At 43.9% G+C, this 21,762-nt stretch overlaps 1 protein-coding gene across 2 annotated transcripts in view; it reads right to left on the reverse strand.

Annotated features, from left to right (window-relative positions):
- Nucleotides 1-3,828: 3,828 nt before the first annotated feature.
- Nucleotides 3,829-21,762, reverse strand: part of AOAH (acyloxyacyl hydrolase) — a 177,719-nt gene continuing 159,785 nt past the window's right edge. For both annotated transcript variants that reach the window (XM_068550049.1, XM_068550048.1), the window contains 3 exons: nucleotides 21,576-21,672; nucleotides 14,711-14,787; nucleotides 3,829-4,068 (listed from right to left, as the gene is read on the reverse strand). In XM_068550049.1, coding sequence (XP_068406150.1) covers nucleotides 3,940-4,068; nucleotides 14,711-14,787; nucleotides 21,576-21,672 — 303 coding nt within the window. In that variant the 3' untranslated portion in view covers nucleotides 3,829-3,939. The remainder of the gene's footprint in view (nucleotides 4,069-14,710; nucleotides 14,788-21,575; nucleotides 21,673-21,762) is intronic.

Raw genomic sequence — 21,762 nt, forward strand, 5'->3', positions numbered from 1 at the left:
GGGCTCTGCCTTCTTGTTTCAGCTCTCACACTGTAAAAAAAGGTGTCTTTTTCACGGTGTATTTACTGCCACATTTTGGGCATTTTTGTGCTTTTCGTTGGTGACTTTACTGGTTCAAACGGTCTTCGAGTGCAGTGCTGAAGTGCCACCTTGTGTGCTTAAGTGCAGGAGACTGTGATGTGCCTTATGAAGAAAATAGATGGGTAGTTAAGCTTCATTTAGATGCGAGTTGTCGTGCTGTTGGCTGTGAGTTCAACATTAATTAATCAACTATAAATTAAATAAGGTGTCTTTAAACAAAAACCACACATTAAAAAAAGATTGTGTATTGATTGGTCGATGATAATGTTGTGACCAGAGGCTCACAGGAATGTAAGCCCGTATTTCCGCTAGGCGCAGTGGTTCAGCGTTTGCCAATTCAGTATTCAAGGTGACTATAGCACATAACTGCCCTGAGTAATGAGAATTGACTGTATCTGCAACAAATGTAATGTGATGTGAAAATATTTGTGACAGACAGCTATGAATACAGTTGCAAACATACAGTGTTTTGTAAAAAATACAGTGTTTTGTTGCCTACGTTCATAATTAAAGGAAATGGTGAATTTTACTTAGAGGGTAGTAAAGACAATTTTTCCCATTCAAGTTCATAGGCACTCTTAATTCTGGGAGAGGGTGGTTCCCATAGACTGCAGTTCAGAATCCCTTCTTTAGTGGGACTAACTCAGGAGAGGGTAGAGCGGGGTAGCTGGTGAAAATTCCTGGGGGCTCCAGTCCTTGCTATGTTGTGGGTCAATACAAGTCTCAGATAAGAGTTTTTAGCTGATTTGCTCTTGCTGGGGGGTCTGAAATTTTTTCCCACCAGGTCCTGAACCCAAAAGGCTCTATGATAGAAGTTCTTGATAATTTTTCATGTGGAAAATGAGGAGTCCCATTCCAATAGCAAAGGGTAAGAGAGGTCTTTAATCTGAAAATAGGAGAAACAAATGACAATATAGTATTGGGGCATTTAGATGAAAATTATGTCTTCTGACCAAGGATGCCCAGAAAGGAAAGCATCCCCTGTGTTGACTGCTTTTCTTTCTTACCCTTCACACCACAAGGAGTATGACTCAACGGGCCTAATTCAAATGTGTCAAAAAGAGGCTTCTTTTTTTCCCCTAAATAGCAAGATATAAGGAAGTGTGCCCTGGAGAGCAACTCTAATATTCATTCATTCATTCAATCAGTACTACTTATTGAGCACCTCTCATGGGCCAGGCATTGCTGTAGGGCTGTGGATACAGGAGTGAACCTGACTGGCCTGGTTCTCATCTCCTGGAGTTTCTGTTCAGGTTCTGGCTCTTCTCTCCAGGAGGCCAGTCCAGGAACTGGGGAAGGGGATGGAGAAGGGTGCAAGCCACCCCAAGAAAGCCCTTCAGGTGCCTGTCAAAGGACAGCACTCATACACTATGATTCTGAAAAACTAGAGGCTGAAGACAGTAGCTCAAGGGGCACCAGTGCAGAAATACGGGATAGAAACTGTCCCCCATGGCTCTACCATAAATTCTGGACACTCAGAAGCTATCAGAAGTATATACAACACCTTACAGGGACAGAATATCCCCAAGCCAGAGAGAAAGACATGGTTGAATCTCAAAGAAAGAACATGTCTGGATGGGAGTATAGAAAATGGAGGCAGAAGTGGATAGGCCTCACCCATGCACTCCCAATCCAGGGAAGTGGGCCTGGCCTGGGACTCCAGTTCTTGTGGAGACAATGGTGATACCTAGCATTTCGTGCAACATTAGTGTTTTATAAAAAAATTGAGATGGGAGCACCATCTTCTCCCACCCTTTGATTTCTTGGTGCTTTGTCCCAGGAATGAGGTCAGGGCTCAGAGCCCAGGTACCTCCATCCTCCCATCTGAACCTGTTCAGGTGGAGAATGAGGAAGATGGAACTGGTTAAATTATCCCCAAGGTGGGGGGTTCAGTCTTAAGAGAATTTAAACAGGAAAAAGTGGCAGGGACAGAGATGACATCTAGGGTGGGAGACAGGAGGTGGTCAGACTCAGGAGGATCCAGCCTGGGAACCCCTTCCCTGTACCCTCCAAATCTCCCTATACACTCCCTCTAGTTTCCTCCAATTTTTTTTTTTTTTAAGTATTTGTGTATTTATTTATTTATGGCTGTGTTGGGTCTTCGTTTCTGTGCGAGGGCTTTCTCTAGTTGTGGCAAGTGGGGACCACTCTTCATCGCGGTGCGCGGGCCTCTCTCTATCGCGGCCTCTCCTTGCGGAGCGCAGGCTCCAGACGCGCAGGCTCAGTAATTGTGGCTCACGGGCCCAGCTGCTCCGCGGCACGTGGGATCTTCCCAGACCAGGGCTCGAACCCGTGTCCCCTGCATTGGCAGGCAGACTCTCAACCACTGCGCCACCAGGGAAGCCCTCCTCCAATTTTTAAAATAACTCTATTCCTTCAGGGCCTTCTGGAAAAGGATCAGGGCCTAAAATGAATTCTCTGTCCCCCCCAACATCAGCAAAAGCAATACAAGATTATCGACTTCACTAGTACTCACAAGTAAAAATTAGAATAGCAATAACTTGGAAGCATTTTAAATGGGGGGATTGAATAGAATTTTCCAAAGGAATACAGAATTTTAGTGCACTGTTCTCTGGGTATATTTTGAGACTGAATGATTAAGATTTCAGATTAAAAAAACAATAACAAGACAACACTACAACAAGTATTGGTATTTTAGTCCTTAGAAATAAGATGAGATGTTGGAACACCAAAACCAGGAGGAGGTGGATATAGCAGGTGTCCACAGCCCCACACCTCCACACCTCACACATTCAATCTATACTCCGAGTTTGTATTTCCTGCTTGAAACAAGCAGCCTCCTGGCGGCTTGTTGGTTCTCTGTTGATCTGCCTCCTGGGGACATGTGCTGGTCATGCTGAGCCAAGGATTCTGCCCAGGTGACAGAAATTAATGGGTTCACAACCTTTTAAGTGTGTTGGCCCCCCAAACTGAAGCTCACACAAATCTGGCCAGTTCATCTTGTGAGCAGAGGTGGACTTACCATAAGTCTAAGAAAGATTAAATTTTAGGGTTCCTTCCAAAGCCCTGGAAGGGACCCCAACAATGAGTTCACATGGTCCTATGCTTTGTAAAATTTGCAAAAGTAAGATATTTTATACACTATTGTTTCCTCTCTGTCACAATTTCCCTTATATCCAGTGGCTCTGGAAAAGCCATGGGAATCTTGGGGAAGTTGAAATGGAGATCTGTTTAGGCTGGATTTAGGTTGGACTATTTATGTGGTTAGCTGTCATTTCTGTGCACAGTTAGGGTACCGCTAGCCATCCTGGTGCAGGAAAGGGCCTCCAGGTACGCCCCTGTTGTCCACCAGCACCGTGACAAAGGTTCAGGGCTAGTGGTCAGATCACAGTATGAGAGAGTGTCCTACAGCTCCCGGCAGAGGAAGTGTGTGGATCGTGGAGGAGAAACAAGGTGTGAAATGCGCAAAGCCAGAAGCTAGTCTGTGGTAGGTTCTTCCAATCATTGATACGATGAGTGGGAAGATTTGGTTCACGCTGGTGCCTAGCCAAAATAGAATTATTAATATCTCCCTATCAGGAATAAATAAATAAATTAAAAAATAATAAAATAATACAGCATACACAATAATACACACACTGTCATTATAATTTTGTCTTTATTGAGACAAAGATTTGGGTGCCGGTGGTTTATTTGGGAAGCCATCCCCAAAAGTGGGAAAGGGGAAGTGAGGAGAGTGACACTAGGCTCTTAAATGGGAGAAAAGCACTTTGCAAAGATGCTGCTGAAGAGTGGCCTGTGAGTTTGTGACACAGTCGCCCCCATAACTGTTTCTTGAATGAGTTTACCCAAGTTTCTGCCTTCCTGAGCTCCCCAGGAGCAGGTGTCCCGGGGGACTTAGTGCCCGCCTTGGTCTCCAAACACCTGCTCAATCTGGGGGTTGAATGGATTCTCCTTTCCCAGGACCTGGGGCCACTGGAGCTGCACCTTCTTCCAGAAGCGATCTGCCAACAGCTGTAAAGCCACCTGCAAGAGAGAACCCAAAGGAGGAGTAAAAGGGAAATTAAAACAAAGTAAAGAATTTACCGGCAAGATTTACTCTATTCCTTGTGCGGTGGACAGACTCTAGGATGGTTCCCCAGGATTCCTACCTTTGGGTCTTTGTATGATCCCCTTCCCTTGTTGTGGATGGAACCTATCACTTGGTTCTAAGCAATAGAACATGGTAAAGGTGAAAGAATGTCCCTTTGGTGATTATGTTACATTATCTAAGGCTCTGCTTTGCTGGCAGACTTGCTCTGGAGACTCGCTGATGGGCTGATGATGTAAGAAGCCATGTTGGAAAGCCCACATGGCAGGGAACAGAGGGTGGCCTCCAGCTGACATCTAGTAAGAAGTTGGGTCTTCAGTCCTACAACCACAAGGAGATAAATTCTGCTAACAACTCAAGTGAGTCTGAAATCAAATCTTCCCCATTTGAGTCTCCTGGTGAGAATGTAGATTTTAGCCTCTGAGACTCTAAGTAGAGAACCCAATTAAACTATGCCAGCACTCCTGACCCACAGAAACTGTGAGACAACAAGTGTGTATTGTATTAAGCTGCTATATTTGTGGTAATTTGTTATTTAGTAATAGACAGCAAATACACTTTCTCAGAAAGGCATTTATTCACTTACCTGTGGATAGCTAACACTTATTGCAGGCTTAAGGCTTGGGTTTTGGAGGTGAACAGGATGAATCCTTCCTTGAAGGAACTCCCAGTCTAGTGAGGGACCCAGACATGCAGAATGACACCACCAAACCCACAGGGAGGACTGTGAGGGATGCACACGGCTGGAAGGGGAAGAGGTGGCAACTCTGCTGGGTGTGAAGAAAGGATAGGTCCTCTCTGAAGAGTGTGATGGCTGAGCTGAATTTTCAAGGAGGAATTCACCAGATGGATCATGAGGAAAGCAGTGTATGTGGCAGAGGACACAGCACATGCAAAAGCTTAGAGATGTGGAAGAGAAAGTCATGGAAGGGGACTACGGGTGCCTGGGAGACGGAGCTGAACCGGTCCCCTGGCAGGGCTGGGCTCCTGAAGGAGGCTGTGGGCACGGAGAGAGTGGTTGGAGTGCCAGGGTGTGGAATGTACAGGCTTAATTCACAATAGGCTTGTCCCTCTCTCTCCTGGCCTGATGCCCGCTCTCTGGTTGCATTGTTGTATGTCCCTTTATTCACAATGTCAGCAGGATCCATTCTTGGTTGTTCGGTCCTCTGGCTTGTCATTAACATGCCTTTGATGAGGAGTCTTTCTCTGCAGATAATGCCCTCATTTAGCAAAAGGGCCCTGGACAGGCCTTCAGGCCCCAGATGGCTACATCTCCATGGGAGGGGGGTGGGGGGGCGGTTAATGCTGAATGATAAGAGAAACGTGACTGCTGAAGGCCTCAGAGGGGAACACATTGTTGAGGGCAGATGCTCAGGGATGTCCCTGACTTTATGCAGAAGCACATGGACATTGTCTTCAAAGGGCACATGCTGTTCATCATTCCAGCAAGCAGTGCAGCCAGCTCCCTGTGTGATGCTGGCCAGCCCTCTTTGGCCTTCTTCTCTGGGCTGAAATTCTCTTATTTGCAAAATGAGTAAATGATCTGAAGACTTTTCTGGGTCTAAATTGTGTGTAAGATTTTAGCAGTTGTTAGAAAAAAATAGAACTGGTTGAGTCGATACATTAAATATCCCCAGTATTTTAATATGTTCCTGAGCCTTCTGAGGTGGACCCCAAATTCCATCCATCCAACAATGTAATCTTGATCATATCCATGTGGTGTCTAACACACATACACACCCCACTTGCCACCAACACACACAACACGTACCACATACCACATACCACACACACACACACCTCTCAGACCTAAAGAGGCTGATTGTCAAGCCAGCAGGTTTCCAGGAAGGGTCTGATCATCTCTCACACTATAAGCAGTCATGTCTTCAAAAACAGAGGACTGGTTTTGGGCTGTTTTTCCTGCTACTTCTCAACAAAGTAGGCTGCTTCCAAGTCTGTGGAAAATTACTGGTTCTTCTTTTTTGTTTTTTGCCTTTCACTTTGATATACCTAAGCAGTCTTCCTAAAAATTATGTGGTACCAATACATTTGTGGTCATTTGTTTCCCAATGTGAATTAATAAAGGAGGAGATGGGGGTGAGGATAAGCAGAGGAAAGTTAAAATAAAAGAGCTCAGATTTGAGCATGTGGTAACTATTTGGTTTGAAAGCAATTAGTTGGCTGTCACTCTAATGGAGACTAAAATATTCGTGAGTGTGCATTGCCAATATTTTGGATCTAAAATGGTATTGTTATTACTAAACTAGACACTTGTGATAAAATGACCCACTATAATTATTCATTCGTCTGAGAAACATTTACTGAGCACCTATTGTGGGCTTCTTATAACCAACCTCCTCTTGTAACTCCCATGATGCTCTGCACAGGGCAAGGCCCGGTCATCCTCATTACTCCAAGCGAGGTGTTCCTTGAACACAAATATCTTTCGCGCTTCCCTTTTCACAATTAAAAACATTAAAGCAATATCTATTCATTTGGGAAAAAATTAAAGGACAATTAAGCAAAAAGAAAAACAGAACAAAATTTATCTTAATTATAATAGAGATAGTCACTGTTAACACTGAGCCTTTCTGAGGCACACACACACGCACACACACATACATTTGATCCCTCTGTAAATATTTTATAATCTGCTCTTTTGGAGGTATAATTTACACACAGTAAAATGAACTCTTTTTGGTAAACAGTTCCATGAGTGTTGACACATGCATTCAGTTGAGTAATCATCCCAACAATCTCTAATCTGCTTTTTATTTACTTTGCTCTATATTACAAACATATTTCTGTGCCACTAAAAGTAGGTCTGTATCGTTTTTATTTGCTGCACGATATTCCGTCAGATACATGCAAGCTAATTTATTTCACCGATGCATTTTTTTCGTACACATCTCCCTAACATTTATCCTCAGGACAGGGGTGGAGACAGTTTCCTGCTGCCAGTGTGCCCAACATCTGCAGCCCAGGAGGGGTTCACAGGCTGCCTCATTTACTAACCCTACTAGACACGCGCACGGAAAGAAATCTGGTCCAGCAGAACGCTAGGGAATGTGGAATTCTGGTTAATTGGAATATTCTGGTTAACAGGGTTAGGCCCTTCCTGTCTCTTCCTTTGCAGTTGACTCAGCTGCCTGTGCTCTTGCAGGACCCCAGCTGCAGAGTCCAGATGGTTGCCACATTGGCGGTGCTGCTTTTGTCTAGGTGCCACTCAGTTCTAGCTGGTGTGGCCCTTCCTCTGGGTAAGTCCACATCTGATGGGCACTGGTGCTGTTCTGCAGGCATCCCTGCAGCTCCAGTGTTTCTGTGGGGCGTTGCCACCCACCCATCTGTCTACTGCTGCTACTCAGAAGCCCTCATGGTGGCAAAACCATGTGATGGTCATTGGTTCACTGTGAAGTTTTCTCTTTGAAACTCTCATAGAAGGGGTGACAAAGTAGGGCAACGTAACACCCCATTGTCTTATATAAGTTTTTGGTGAAGCAGCTTTTTCAGTTTTTACTTGCAGCCCCTGATCTCCCTAGGATTCAGGCATGAGTCCACGGAGAGGGGAGTTGGAGGGTAGGGACCTGGTGCCACTTCTTGATTCAGCCCTTGGTGACAGCCACCATATGGCTTCTAGGATTTCTCTCCCTTCTAATGACAATTTAAAATTGCGCCACGCTTCTTTGCCTAACCATATTTGTATTTATGATGAGTTCTTCACCGGGAGAGTACCGGGTCCTCCAAGAAAATATACCATGTCAGATCCAGCCCACATGCTCATGATCTGCTCACATATCCAGACATGATAGAAGCCCAGCAGTGGTCATAGCTGGACATCATCTGTGATTCTTCCACATTCCCACTTTGTAAGCTAACTGTATGTATTTTGCTACAAAAATGGAACTCTTTAGTAAGACAATCATAAAAACAAACCCTGAACAGTAACTACCTTTTTGTAATATTTTAAAAGAACAAATGCAATTCAGAGCAAGAGAATATAGATTTCACCAACAACTTATCATGACTGATACCTTTTAAGTTGAACTCTTGCTAAATTTAACTCTGGGGTTCTACCAGACCAAAGTAAAAAATCTACTGTGAATTTATTTTTCTTGAAGGGAGAACAATTCCAGGCTGTCTTGTAAGATTGCTTTTAAATACCTGCAGGGAAGCCCTCACCACAGGGAAGGCACAGTTTTACTTCTCTGGCCTCTTTATCTGTCCAGAAACACAGTCTATTGGACCTGGTTACTTTGGGTCCCAATTAATTTTAAATTTGTAAACTTACAATATGACAGTGGTGTAAGATGTATTTAAAATGTTACATTTCCAGCTCTAGCCTGTCTGTGCTGGTTCAGGGTGCCACCACCAAAACCACTGCTGCCAGTTGGTGTATAAAGCAAACTAAACAAACCTGGTCCCTGATGCACGGGAGGGCCAGCCTAAGTGAGTGTTATTTGAGGGTTCCCTGGCCCAGGAGGCCCTCCCTCCTCTCTCTCCCCACTGCCAGCTTAACTGCCTTTTTTGAGGGGCTCCACCAGTCTGTCAAGGACCTTGGGTCCTGGGGGCTTACATGTTGAGACAAGTAAAGACCTAGAGACTGTTAACTTGTTTAAAGCCATGCACTGATTATATATCTGATCTCTGCCACCAGCAGTGTATAAGGGTCAGGGATCAAGAAAGAAGAGGGAATTGATGTCATGGAAAATTCACTGCCTGTAGGAAGAGTTTTAAGAGGATCGGTTTGGGTTGCTACTTCCATGAGGAGAGGAGAGGACGCTGTTTTGCAGAGAGCTTTGTTGGGCGAAGCTTCTAAGGCAGGAGGTGTCAGGAATGTTTAGCTAGGTGGTCTCAGCATAGCCAAGGAAAGCAGACTTGATGTATGTTCGTGGCTCTTTCAATGTTTTCTGTTTACTATTGTCTGATTTTAGGCCCAGAGATCTTTTACGTGCCTTTTCAGATACTTAACTTTGCAAAGATTTTAAAAAGTGGGTGTTTGAACAGGTAGAATTGCTACAGCTTCAACAGGCCACAAATCTGGGTCTCGGGTCTTTGCAATGACATTTCTTTTCTAAGAAAAACTTTCTTTGCATTTTGTCAGCAGTTTGACTGCTATTCCCAACTCTCGGATACACCTGCTCTCTCTTGGAGGCATCTAGCGATCTCCTAGGACTTCTTTCCAGCGGGTCCTGCTGAGATGGGCAATGGTTCCCACTTTGTGGTAGTCATACCTGCGTAATCCCTCTCCTTTGAGTGTGGTAGGACTTGTAATTTGCTTTTAACTTCTAAAATATGGCAAAGGTGATGGAATGTTACTCTGTGATTAGGTTACGTACAGCAGTGACTGACATAACTGGCAGACTCTCTCTGTTGCCATTTTGCACTCATTGATGAAGCAGGTTGCTCAGGTGGCCTCTGAGCAACAACCGATTAGGAACTGAGACCCTCAGTTCAACAGGTCTCAAGGAACTACATTCTGCCAACAAATGTGAGCTTCCAAGTCAAGCCTTCCGATGAGACCCAGCCCTGGCAGACACCTTGATGGCAACTTGGGAGAGTCAGCGGAGCAGGTTACCCAGCTAATCTGTGCCTGGATTCCTGGCCACAGAAACTGTGAGATAAGAAATGTGTCTCCTACACTGTTGGTGGGAATGTAAATTGGTACAGCCATTATGGAGAACAGTATGGAGGTTCCATAACAAACTAAAAATAGAGCTACCTTATGACCCTGCAATCCCACTCCTGGGCATATCTCTCCTGGGAGAGAAACATGGTCTGAAAGGATACATGCACCCCAATGTTCACTGCAGCACTGTTTACAATAGCCAAAACATGGAAGCAGCCTAAAAGTCCATCGACAGAGGAATGGATAAAGAAGATGTGGCACGTATACAATGGAATACTACTCAGCCGTTAAAAAGAATGAAATAATGCCATTTGCAGCAACAGGGGTGGACCTAGAGATTGTCATACTGAGCGAAGTAAGTCAGACAGAGAAAGAGAAATATCGTATGATATTGCTTATATGTGGAATCTAAAAAGAAATGATACCAATGAACATATTTACAAAACAGAAACAGACTACAGACTTAGAGAACGAAGCTATGGTTACCGGGGCTGGGGGGCGGTGGATGGGAAGGGTCGGGGGAAGGGATAGCTAGGGAGTTTGGGATTGACATGTACACACTGCTATATTTAAAAAGGATAACCAACAAGGACCTACTGTATAGCACAGGGAACTCTGCTCAATGTTATGCGGCAGCTTGGATGGGAGGGGAGTCTGGGGGAGAAAGGATACATGTATATGTATGGCTGAGTTGCTTTGCTGTGCATCTGAAACTATCACAACATTGTTAATCGGCTATACTCCAATATAAAATAAAAAGTTAAAAAGAAAAAGGAATGTGTGTGGTTTTTAAGTCATTTGGTATGCAACAATAGATAACTAAAATACCTTCTCAGTCTTAATTCTCTTTGATCTTTATTTTTCTTCAAAATTTGATCCCTTGGGCCAATCTCATCCCTGCCAGTGTCTCCTGCTCTCAGCTAGAAGCTGGTGATTCCCAAACCTGTGTCTCCTGAGATCAGAACCCATAAATATGATCTAATGGCTGGATACTGTGCAGGCACCCCAAATTCAGAATGTTCAAATCTGCTCCTTCTTCTGAGTTCCTTGACTTTATATTTTCACCTCCCTTCATCCAGTTGTCGAATCCTGTGAGTCATCTCACTCCCACCCACCAAATCCAATCAATCAGCAAGTCTAGCATTATATATATTTCTTAAAATTCTGGTTCTACATTTTGGAAATGAGATGAAAAAGTAAAGCGGTTGTCAGTCTATTGATATACAGGAATTTTTATATGATTATTTATTTTCCATTAAAATATAAGTAAAGAATTTAGATGGTGAATATAATCTGGCTCAAAAATTAATATCTATCAATCATAAATTTGAACTGTTCAACATAGTCCATATTTATACTTAAACTTGTCTGCCTAAGAAAACTGGGGCAGTTGAATCAATAGTGGTTACACACTCCCCCCTGCTTCTCTAGCAGGGTTTTAGGAAGAAATAGGCCAGTAAAATAAAGCCTGCTCACCCCTTGGTGGTGAGGGGCCAGTATCAACTGTTTTTGCTCAGATGTACAGGACTGGTGAGGGGGCACTTGAAAAAGGTCCGAGTCTTCTCTTTTGGTTGGTATTATGTCTGCGCCATAAGGATGAGGTCCTGAGACTCAGCCTTGCCCATCTGACTCTTTCAAGATGGAAAAGATGTGGACTCCCATAGCTGCCCCCATGGTCTAGAAGGATCCCTTAACACTGCTTCTGCTGTAGGGCACACCATCGGGAGGCGAGTATGCAGGGACGTCCAGCGGCCCCTCTTCAAGGCTTCAAGTCACAACCCTGTCCTGATGGTGCTCACATCTGTATCTCCAGCTCAGATCCCTTCCTGAGCGCTAAGCTCATATATTATCTGCTGCAGGGATATCCTCATTTGGACATCCTAGAGGCTCTTTAAATCCAACATGTGCCAAACTCCTCCTCAAACCACCCTATCCCCCTAAAGGTGTTCTTGACCTCGGCAGGCAATGAAATCATCTATCCAGTTTCCCAAGTCACAAAAGAAGTGTGATGCTTAGCATCTCTTTCTCTTTCACCTTGACATCCAATAAATGACCATGTTCTGTTGATTCAACTCTCTGAATCTCTCCAATACAGGCCTTTCTCTTTCTCCTCACTCTCACTACCTCTGTTCAGGCCATCACCCTCTTGTGCACAGGAATGTCCGCACCCTTGCTAGACCAAACCGTTCTTCATGCTGCTACCACAGGTATCTTTTTAGAGAACAGGTCTAGGTATTTTTCCCACTTGCCGAAAAACCTTCAACGGCTCTCTGTTCTCCACAGTTGAAAAGGTCAAACCCTACTCAGACCTTATGTGACCTGTCCCTGAATATCTCTCTTGCTCTTTCTCTCTCCACTCCACTCTCATGTTCTATGTCCCCGCCACACTGAAGCACTTTTATTACCTCCAATGTGCCATGCTTTCTTTCGTATTCAGGTCCTTGCCCTTGCACTTTCCTCAGCTCAAAACACTTTCTGCAGCCCCTCCCCTCTTCCTTTCACTTGACTAGTTCACGGTCTTAGTTCTGAGTTCCCTCCTCTGAAAATCTTTTCTTGCACCCCTCTTTCCCATTCCGTCCCCCATAATGCTCCCATAGCATCTGTGCTTGCACAACTGGAGGCATTGACTACTTTTTACATTTAATTATCTGTTTATTTGTCATTCTCCCACTCTACCTTATAATATCCTTAACCAGCAGGGGTGGTTTCCTGTTCACCCTTCTCACTGTATTTGATACCGGGTAGGCACTCAATAGACATTCTAGGGTGGCAATTTGCCATCTAGACTGCTTAGCTCAACATACATGATAATTAGGCAGGCTTTAGGCATATCTATCCATTGTCACCCACTTTAGATGTGGCTCCACCACTGTTGCCCACTCTATCACCCACTCTCAGCATGTGAACAAATCTCTCAGGAATAACGTAAGATTATGACACACCGATTTTCAGCTTCTGACTCTGTTCTCAACAGTCAGTTAACGGCGAAGCTGTTTGAGTGCAAGAAAGAGCCCCAATTTGACAGACCTTGAACCCTAATACTATTTTAAGAGTCAGGGACAGAATAGTCTTTTGATAGATCAGACAAATATGTCCCGAGGGATACAACAAAGCTGTCTTTGACCCTCTTCTTTTTAGTTTGTTCCTCATTGCTCCCTCTCTGACCATCTCCTCTCGTCCCCATTCTCTATAGAGTCAGAAGGGTAAAATTCTGTAATGTACAAAGAATGACAAGAACTACTACCTAATTATTGCCAGAAAGCAGGTCTCCACATTAACTATTCTAAAACCAAAGACATCATTTTTTTTTTTTGGTGGGGGGGCAAACTCTAATATTTAACCAGCTTCTAGCCAATAATTCTCTTGGATCAACCCATCCAAGTGATACACAGGAAACAGATATTCTGAGGTGCATTACTTAGATTGTTTGGGTTGTTGTTACTTAACACAGTAAGATGCGCATTTAATACTCATTTTAAAATTTACCCAGCATCTGTGAGACTCTACTGTCCATTCATCTGATCATGGAGTGGCACTCTTCCTTTTCTTTTCTTTTTTTTTAAAATTAATTAATTAATTAATTTTAATTTTTGGCTGCATTGGGTCTTCGTTGCTGCATGCAGGCTTTCTCTAGTTGTGGCGAGCGGGGGCTACTCTTCATTGCGGTGCGCGGGCTTCTCATTGCGGTGGCTTCTCTTGTTGCGGAGCATGGGCTCTAGGTGCTCGGGCTTCAGTAGTTGTGGCACATGGGCTCAGTAGTTGTGGCTCGCGGGCTCTAGAGCGTAGGCTCAGTAGTTGTGGCGCACGGGCTTAGTTGCTCCGCGACATGTGGGATCTTCCTGGACCAGGGCTCGAACCCGTGTCCCCTGCATTGGCAGGCGGATTCTTAACCTCTGCACCACCAGGGAAGTCCCTCTTCCTTTTCTTTTGAGACAGTTCTTAGCCCTGCCCATGGGTACTCATGGGACCTAGAGCTCAGGGGGAGGGAGGACTATGGTTCCCTTCATGCTTCTTAGGGGATGATCAGCCCTCCCTGTGGCCTGGCTGACCATGTAGATCAAGGCTACAAGGAGTGCTTCTCACATTTGGACCCTTGTCAGTGCCACAAAAGCCGCATCAGAGAGACGATAGCCACAGAGGATTGCCTGTGGGTAAATGGCCCATCCCTCCTGCAGGGGACTGGCTTTCAAAATGTTAGAAGCAACAGAGCTACTCCCCCACTTCATTTTCTATTTTTTATACAAAGAAATATCATGAGCAAGTCCAGTATGTAGAACAGATAAAAGTGGAACTTCCCTGGCTGCAGCCAGGACAATGGACGGGGGAGGGGGAGGGGACAGAATCCCACCATCTAGCTCCCCTTGCTCTGCGAAGAGGCCAGAGTAGAACTACTTTCCAGATTGTTCCTCGGAATCCTAAATGAGAAACAGCTCTTACTGCAGGATATTGCTAAGGACACTGTTCTCCTCTCGTATGGTTCTCCTTTTTTTCTAGAAGGATCCATAGAAGAAATTTCTCACAGGGTTCATTCCCAGGAGTCCTTCCGATTTTTTTTCTTTTGAGTACTTAATTTATTTTTTATCTTCTTAAGGCTATGACTTATGCCCTTCTTTGCATCAGCTGCGTAGGAAGCATGGAGCTGATTTTGTGGGCCCTTGCAGGCAGTTTCTTAGGACTTCCTGGGACACATTGTGAATTGTAGACATTAAGTCAGGGACTCAGGTATCATTTCTATCTTATTTTCTTTTTACTCTGATTTTCACTTTATTATTTTATTTATATTTTATCAATTTAATTTATATTTATTTATCTCCTATCTTACACATGTGTGCACATCACCTCAAATTCTTTCTGGAATAAAACAGGATAAAAACGAATGCATGGGTGCATAATTATATTACAAAGATAACGTAACAGACTGCCCTCAGCAACCATCGTGTGACTGCACTTACCTCACTAGGGTGGAATCCATCCACGGGTTCAATGAGCTGCCAGGGCTGCCCTCCGCTCCTCTGCCACTCCTCCATGACTGCGGGGCGTGCACACACACACACACAGAGGGTAAGAGACATGCTTTCCTGAGCAACAGTCAACACCCAAGAGCAAGGGCTGTGAAGGATGCTCCTCCCGGGCCCATGCTTACCCAGCCACGTCTGCCTCTGCCGGGGGCTTTCTGAACAGAGATAAGCTTTCCATTGTGTCATTATTTTTTCTCTAACTCAGGAAGACAAATGTGTGAGAGTGTTGGATGAATGTGGCTTGTAGAGTGAGTAGGGTGGTGGGGAAGGGTGAGCTCTAAAATATTCAACATCGATTTAAGTCCATCTCATTTCTCAGTGGCAAGGAGGACAGAATTTCAGGAGTAGGAGGAAAATATTAAGCATTTTGTTAACACCTCCTTTCATTGGCTGCCATTTCCAGACACTGCCTGCATATGTCAAGCAATCATCATTAAAACTCACACAGTTCGTCAGAAATATAATTACCTAAAATGATCTGGACATCACATTTAGAGTGAGTATGGCTACAGAGGAAAATGTTATGAGCCCCAAAATGATGAACAGCAATAAAACTGTCCTTCAACAGGGGTGAGACCAGGAATGTCAGTTGCTCCAAGGCAAAGGCATAATGAACTCTATATTATAATATCATACAGTCAATAAGAACTCCTCAAGGAAACTTCAAATCCCTAGAGAGCCTCCAGAGAGAAAAATGTGAAACCTACCACTCCCAGTGTAGCCCATGTCCTCATTTCCCTGGTGTCCAGAGAGGGGAAACGGCACAGCTGAGATTCCTCTAGTTCTTTCCTCTTCACACTTCACAAAAACTCAAGGGCAGGGATCTGTTCCCTCTTGCCCTCTTTGTTGATCTCTCTTTTGCCCCAAGGGAAGGAATGGAAATGCTATTAGGGGCTTTAACTGGATGAGAGAAGCTGGACTTTCCCAGAGCTGAATCAATACTATGCTGCTTTTGTAATTAGTCCTAATAGCACGCCAGCCCGTCCACACTTGCTACCCAATCCTTGTCCCCAGAGGGGCTGCAAATACTGCTGCCCTTCTCAGACACAGGAAACAATTCCTGCTGGTGGTTTGGAGTCCTATACTGGATCACCAATTCCTGTTGGCTTTTTCCCTGCCAGAATGGCCACCACTGAGCCACTCTCTTATACTTTATGCCTGGGTTCTATTGGAGGTTGCTAGAAGAAGCAGCTAATGGAAAGTGGCCTTTGCATTTCTTGTGAAACTCAAATCAAGGATATTGTCCACTGTGTCCTCCACATGTGGTCTCAAGGGAGAGATTGCTTCATGCTGGTAAACGGTGTATCTCTCTGAAGGAATGTTATGTATCTGCTTTTCTGATAGGAAGCTCAGAATTACAGTGATACTGAAACCACACTAACCCTTATGAAGGTTTATTTGTTCTGCTGAACCAGCTTGCAGACCTCACAGTTTCCTGCCATTGGCCCTAGGTACCCCGTAAAAGACAGAGCCTTGGGGAAGCTCGCCTGGCTCTAGCTTCAGTTTACTTGGCTGTTCTGTCTTTTAGGCATGGCCTTGGAACCGGATTCTCTGCTTCCGGTTCAATTCTGGGTGCTTCACCTTTCCCTCTGGATCTGACACTTTGAAGCACCTGTGGGTCCCTCCTGTCTCCCTGGGTGTGCCATACTGCTCTGGACCAGCCCTGCTCATCCTGGCTCACCTGTCATGCATTCCCCATGCCTGGTTCAGAGTGTTCTTTCTGCCCCTTGGTCGGGAGAGAATGGGTCACTTTCCTATTTGTTTTTTGGGTCCTGCTGTTCTACTTTCTAACTTTATGCTGCTTCTCTCTCTGAGCCATTTCCAATCTGAACATCCAACCAATTACCCTTAATGGAGCACCAGGCATTGGAAGGGTTTCTTCAAATACAAAGTCAACGTCACCCCCACTGAGCCCCCTCAGTGCTTTTTGTTCTTTCGTACTATTTGTCTCATCTCTACTTTGCAGCCCCACAGGGTTTCTAATACAAAAATCAACACTGATGCAGAAAGGTCCAGCCCAGGTAAGATGTCAGCCTCCTAGGCTCCTCTGCGACTTCAGAGGTGACCTCGCTTCCATTCTATTTGCATTCCTTTGCTTCACGCAAATCCTCAATGAACTTTTCAATCCCTTCTCCTGCTTGTCCCTTATTTTCAGTTTGGTTTCACCTTATGCTATACAAATGTTAAAAAGAAAGAAAAGAAAGAATGAAAGAAAATCTCAATCAGATGTTAAGTAATTCCCAGGCCTGTTAGGCAATGGGAACCAAGCCCAGTCAAGACCTGAGAAAGGGTTGTATTAAAGAGATAGACAGCAAGCCATGGGCCTGACCTGGACCACTCACACATCCTCTGACCCAGCAGGGGTAGGAAGTTCCTCATAACACTTTTTGACTCTTCACATTTGCAGAGAAGTTTGAGTGACAAATTGAATCTAAACTTGTGCCTTCACTGGCCAAGAGAACGTTCAGAAAGGAATTACAGTGATCTGGAGATCTGGAAAATTGACAGTGGAAAAGCAAATTTGAGCTTATAAATGAAACACAGTTTAAGCCAAGATCGTGTTCCTGGAGAGGAATGTTTGTTAAGAGCTCCATATTAAAAAGACCAGACTTTCTTATACCCATGTTTCCTCTAGTGTGATTCAACGCTAGTCTTACGAGGCTTAAAGTTAGTCTAGGCTGTTTCCATTTTGATTTGAATTTTATGTGCATTACTAACTACCAAACTAAAAACTATGGCCCTTAGAGAAAGGGAGAGGTGGTGATAGATATTATACTTCATGGAACAGATGGACATAAATTAGTCATCAGAATTAATGACTATTTTTCAAAATGAGAAGGAACGGTGATTCTTCTACTCCCCTTGGAGGCTTGATCCCACAACGCAGGATATTTTCTCATATGATTATTGTGTCTCTGAGGCTTACCAGTCACTGAATATCTGTAGACATAAGAATTATAACACTTCCAGGAAGAGTCAGTAACTCACAGGCAAGAGTTTAAGGTCTTACCTGTATTATGACAGTGCTAGACAGAGTGACTCTTTTTAGTTTGTTTATCTCAGGGTGAAATTTTGCTTTCTTAGAATAAATGCAATACCAGACAGTGGTCTCTACTTCTTCTCTGATTTAGACTGGGTGGTCCAAGCAGGGTATTATGGTAGGTTGGTCAGTTCCCTTCCTGCCTGGGACCATAATTAAAAATAGGCAAATAAATTGCCGTTTGTTCTTTGGAACACTTGAATTAAAGCTTTTGAAAGATCATGAGCGATCTCTTTGGATTTGGTACGTAATGTATTTCCTTTATTTGTAAAGTCAAAGAAGCTCTGCTAATGACCAGTTTTTCAGAGATGCAATAGAAATCACAGGAGTTTCAGAGAACATTTGGTAGCTCCTTGATGATTAGCAGATATTTAAAAAGAGAAATCTGAATTCTGGTCAGCACTATGAAGTCACTGGTCATTTTGACAAACATATACTTGTGGGGAGGGGAACTAAGAACCAAAACTCTAACTGAGTTGTCTTAGAAGCTGAGGGGAGCTGGTGGTATATTTAAAGTGTCAGTGAAAAAATGGCCTTGTCAACCAAGTGGCATGCTCCTTCCTCTGTTTGGGAGGTGTGGTGGAGATGAAGAAAAAGGACATCACCTGCTCAAGCTGGCATTTCCTGAAGGGAAAAAAAATTGTTGCCTCTGTTTAGCTCATAACCAGTTGGAGGATGAGTCAGCAAGAGACAAAAAAGAGTCTTTGAGGTGAGCAGTCATCTTTTGGTGCTGGACTGAGGCTGTCAGAGTGGAGAACAGATAGGTCTCGTGTCTACCCTCAAGGGACAGGGACCCTCAACTGTCATTTGCTCTGCCACAGGGTGTAAAATTGTAAATCTCATATGAAAAGTGATATTTGTGATGCAATAACTCAAATACAGTATGGAAATGAGAGCAGAGATTTTCATGTGACTAGTGAGACTGCAGATTTAATCAGTGACTCTATAGGGTTTTCATTCCTGATAAAAGGAAACTGTGATAAGGAGATGCATTTCTACCATAGCTTCCTGTGAGGAACTCAAAGTGATGCACGGGCTCAGTTGGTGATGGGGAGGGTTAGACATTGAAAAAGAATAAACATTTATTATCCATCTATCATAAGCCCTGGAAGAATGTAGTAGGTGCTTTACATACAGTGATGGTGGTGGCGATGGGAAGGTGTCGGCTAACAGGTATCGGAGTCCTTACTACATGACAAGCACTGTCTCTATCCTTACATAGAGCCCACAGTTTAGTTACTGCTACCTTACACAAAAGGAAACTAAACCTGAACAGTTATTTCATTTGCTCGAGGTTACACAGCTATTCTATGTCTGAGTTGAGATAGGAATACAGGTCTATCTGGTTGTAAATTCTGGGCTCTTTGTATAATAACATATTTGCCTGCATGAGGTCGGCCAGATTTCCAGGATGGTGAGCTGCCCAGGTGGGGGAGCTTATCCACGGAGATGGATCTGGGAGCGGATGCGCCCTCTGCCTACTCTGGAAAATGCTAAAATCTCAAGGTAGGCATGCCCTTTGCAGTAGTCTAACATTGGGTGTAGGTTAAGACCTTACCACAGTTCTTGAAAACTAGATAAAAACGCCAGCTCTCTCAGAAGCACACATGATGGCATGTAGCCATTAAATGCACGATGCTGTATCGGATGTTTCTGGAAGCAGATCCCAGAGTACCATTTCCTCTGCCTCCACTCTCCCTCCCACTGTATCTTCTCTAGTGGAGACTAACTTCATATGGAGAAGGCAAAGAAGGCCCTGGACCAAAACTGGACCTTCATTTTTAATAAATGTCAGGAAATTACAAAGTCTCAGCAAATTCCTTGAACTGCCGATGGGAAGTGCCAAACAAGGAGAGATACCTAGGAGGTTTCTCAGTAAGGCGACCAACTGCCATGTTGATGTAGAGTGTTCAGGTTAACTGAACTTTTTGCTTTTTTATTGCATTTATTGTTGCTCTGAGGATAAGAACGTGCTGAGGAACCTCTGTTTCCAAGCATGTGGAATGCTGGCCGGTATGGTGGTCCAGGAGAAAGCTCTTTCCCTGTATCTTTCATGAAGAGAGGACTGTCCTGTTTTGTTAACAACCATATTCCCAGCACCTACACAGCACACAGGAGGGCTTAGTAAAAATCTGATGACTAAATGACTAAGTTCTTAATCTTGGAGCATTACAGGAGCCCCATTTATTGAATTTTAATGTGTGTTTTAATTTTAATAGATCATCTGTGGATTATGTACAGATGCAGACTCTGATTAGGTACGTCCTAATTAGGAGTGGGGCCTGGGGCTCTGCATTTATAACTAGTCCCCAGGTGTATAGATGTTGCTCGTTTTGAACTATGTATTAAGTGGCAAGCGTGTGAGGGAATGGTGCTCTTTCCTGGGTGCTGGCTATGTACCAGGCATGGCATTTGGGAGGATTACACATTATTTTACATAATCATCACAAAGACTTGTTATGTAGATATAGTGTCTCCATTTCCAGGTCTGGAAAGGAGAGTTTAGAAATGTTCAGGGAATCGCCAACAGTCCCAAAGATAATAAATGACAGAGCTAGAGATTACTGTGGAAAATGAAAAGGTCTCAAGTGAATGCTAGGCAATATTATATTTTTAAAAACTTTATCTATATTCAGGGTGGGTGATGATCAAAGATCACTTGGTGGTGCATTTGTTTACACCAGGAATTCATTAATGAGGCTTTAACTCTGCATTTTAATGACAGGTTATTTATCAAAATGTCTCTCCCCATGAGAGAAATATATATCACCTAGGCAGGAAATCTAGTTAACGGAGATCAGTCTTGTTGAAAAGATGTTCAGAATTGAAGTACTAGAGTCTACAATGAAAAACGTGTCAGCTAATGTAATATTTGATAATTCATGATGGCCATCTGTCTCATCCCAGATGCTTGGACTGGGGGAGTTGGTGGTGGGGAGACAGAGATGATAAACTCCGTATGAGAAACCGTCCATCCTTTGCATACACTGCAAAGCTTTTCATTAGCATCATCTCAGCTGGCAGTCTATCAACAGAGACTTTCCTCTTGCATAACAGTTGCTTAGCAATGAATATGGGGCTGGAAGGATTAAAGTCAATAGATAATCATTTTTCAGAGTCAAGATGTAAAGGATAAATCCAGTAATCATGCCTGTTTTCTTGTGGCCACTCATCAGTGACCCCAGTGTTTGGATAGAATGCTAGAAAAGCAGCAGTAATGTTCTTTCCAGAAAGCTGGGGTATGGTTTGTCCACTTTGCCATAGGCATCTGAAGTCCTCCCTTTGAGACTCATTAGTTTCATCATGTGTGAGGTCTGGGAATCTGCCTTGTTTCGAGTCCTTAGGTAATCCAGTGGCCCCAAGGAGAGGCACTGCCTTACCCCTCATTCCTGTCACACTCATCTTTAGCCCAGCCGTAAGCCGGGCATTGCTAAACTGTCAAGAATAAGTTAGATGATTCCACTGACCTGTTGGTTCCCAGCCCAAAGCTGTTTCCAGCTGGTCACTGGCTCTATTGCTTCAGGGATTCTAAAATAATGGTGAAGTAAGGAGGTGATGCTGAGCTTCCACCTTTCCAGAAAGAGTCTCACACTTTATCTTTTTTCAATACTCAGAGCTATTAATGCGTCAGAATGGGCAGAAGCGACCCTGCCCAATATACTGCCTGTTGGCTTGTAAACAAACGCCTTGCCCAGGCAGGCTCTAAATGGTAGCTGCTGCTTCTGTCTTGTGTCAATACCTAAACCAAGCAAGACTTACTTTCTTGGAAGTCAAAATCCACGTAGAAAAGATTGAAGTTCGTAAATTTCTGGCTGGTTGCAATTTTTTTCAGCGTATTGGAGAGTTGTTCTGCTCTCTGAATACAAAGGAAACAGGGAGAATTTCATGAAACCTAGACTTGGGCTTTAGGGAGACAATTCATGCAGAACAAAGAAATCAATAGTCC

The sequence above is a fragment of the Eschrichtius robustus genome, chromosome 8 (assembly GCF_028021215.1).
Source record: "Eschrichtius robustus isolate mEscRob2 chromosome 8, mEscRob2.pri, whole genome shotgun sequence".
NCBI lineage: Eukaryota > Metazoa > Chordata > Mammalia > Artiodactyla > Eschrichtiidae > Eschrichtius > Eschrichtius robustus.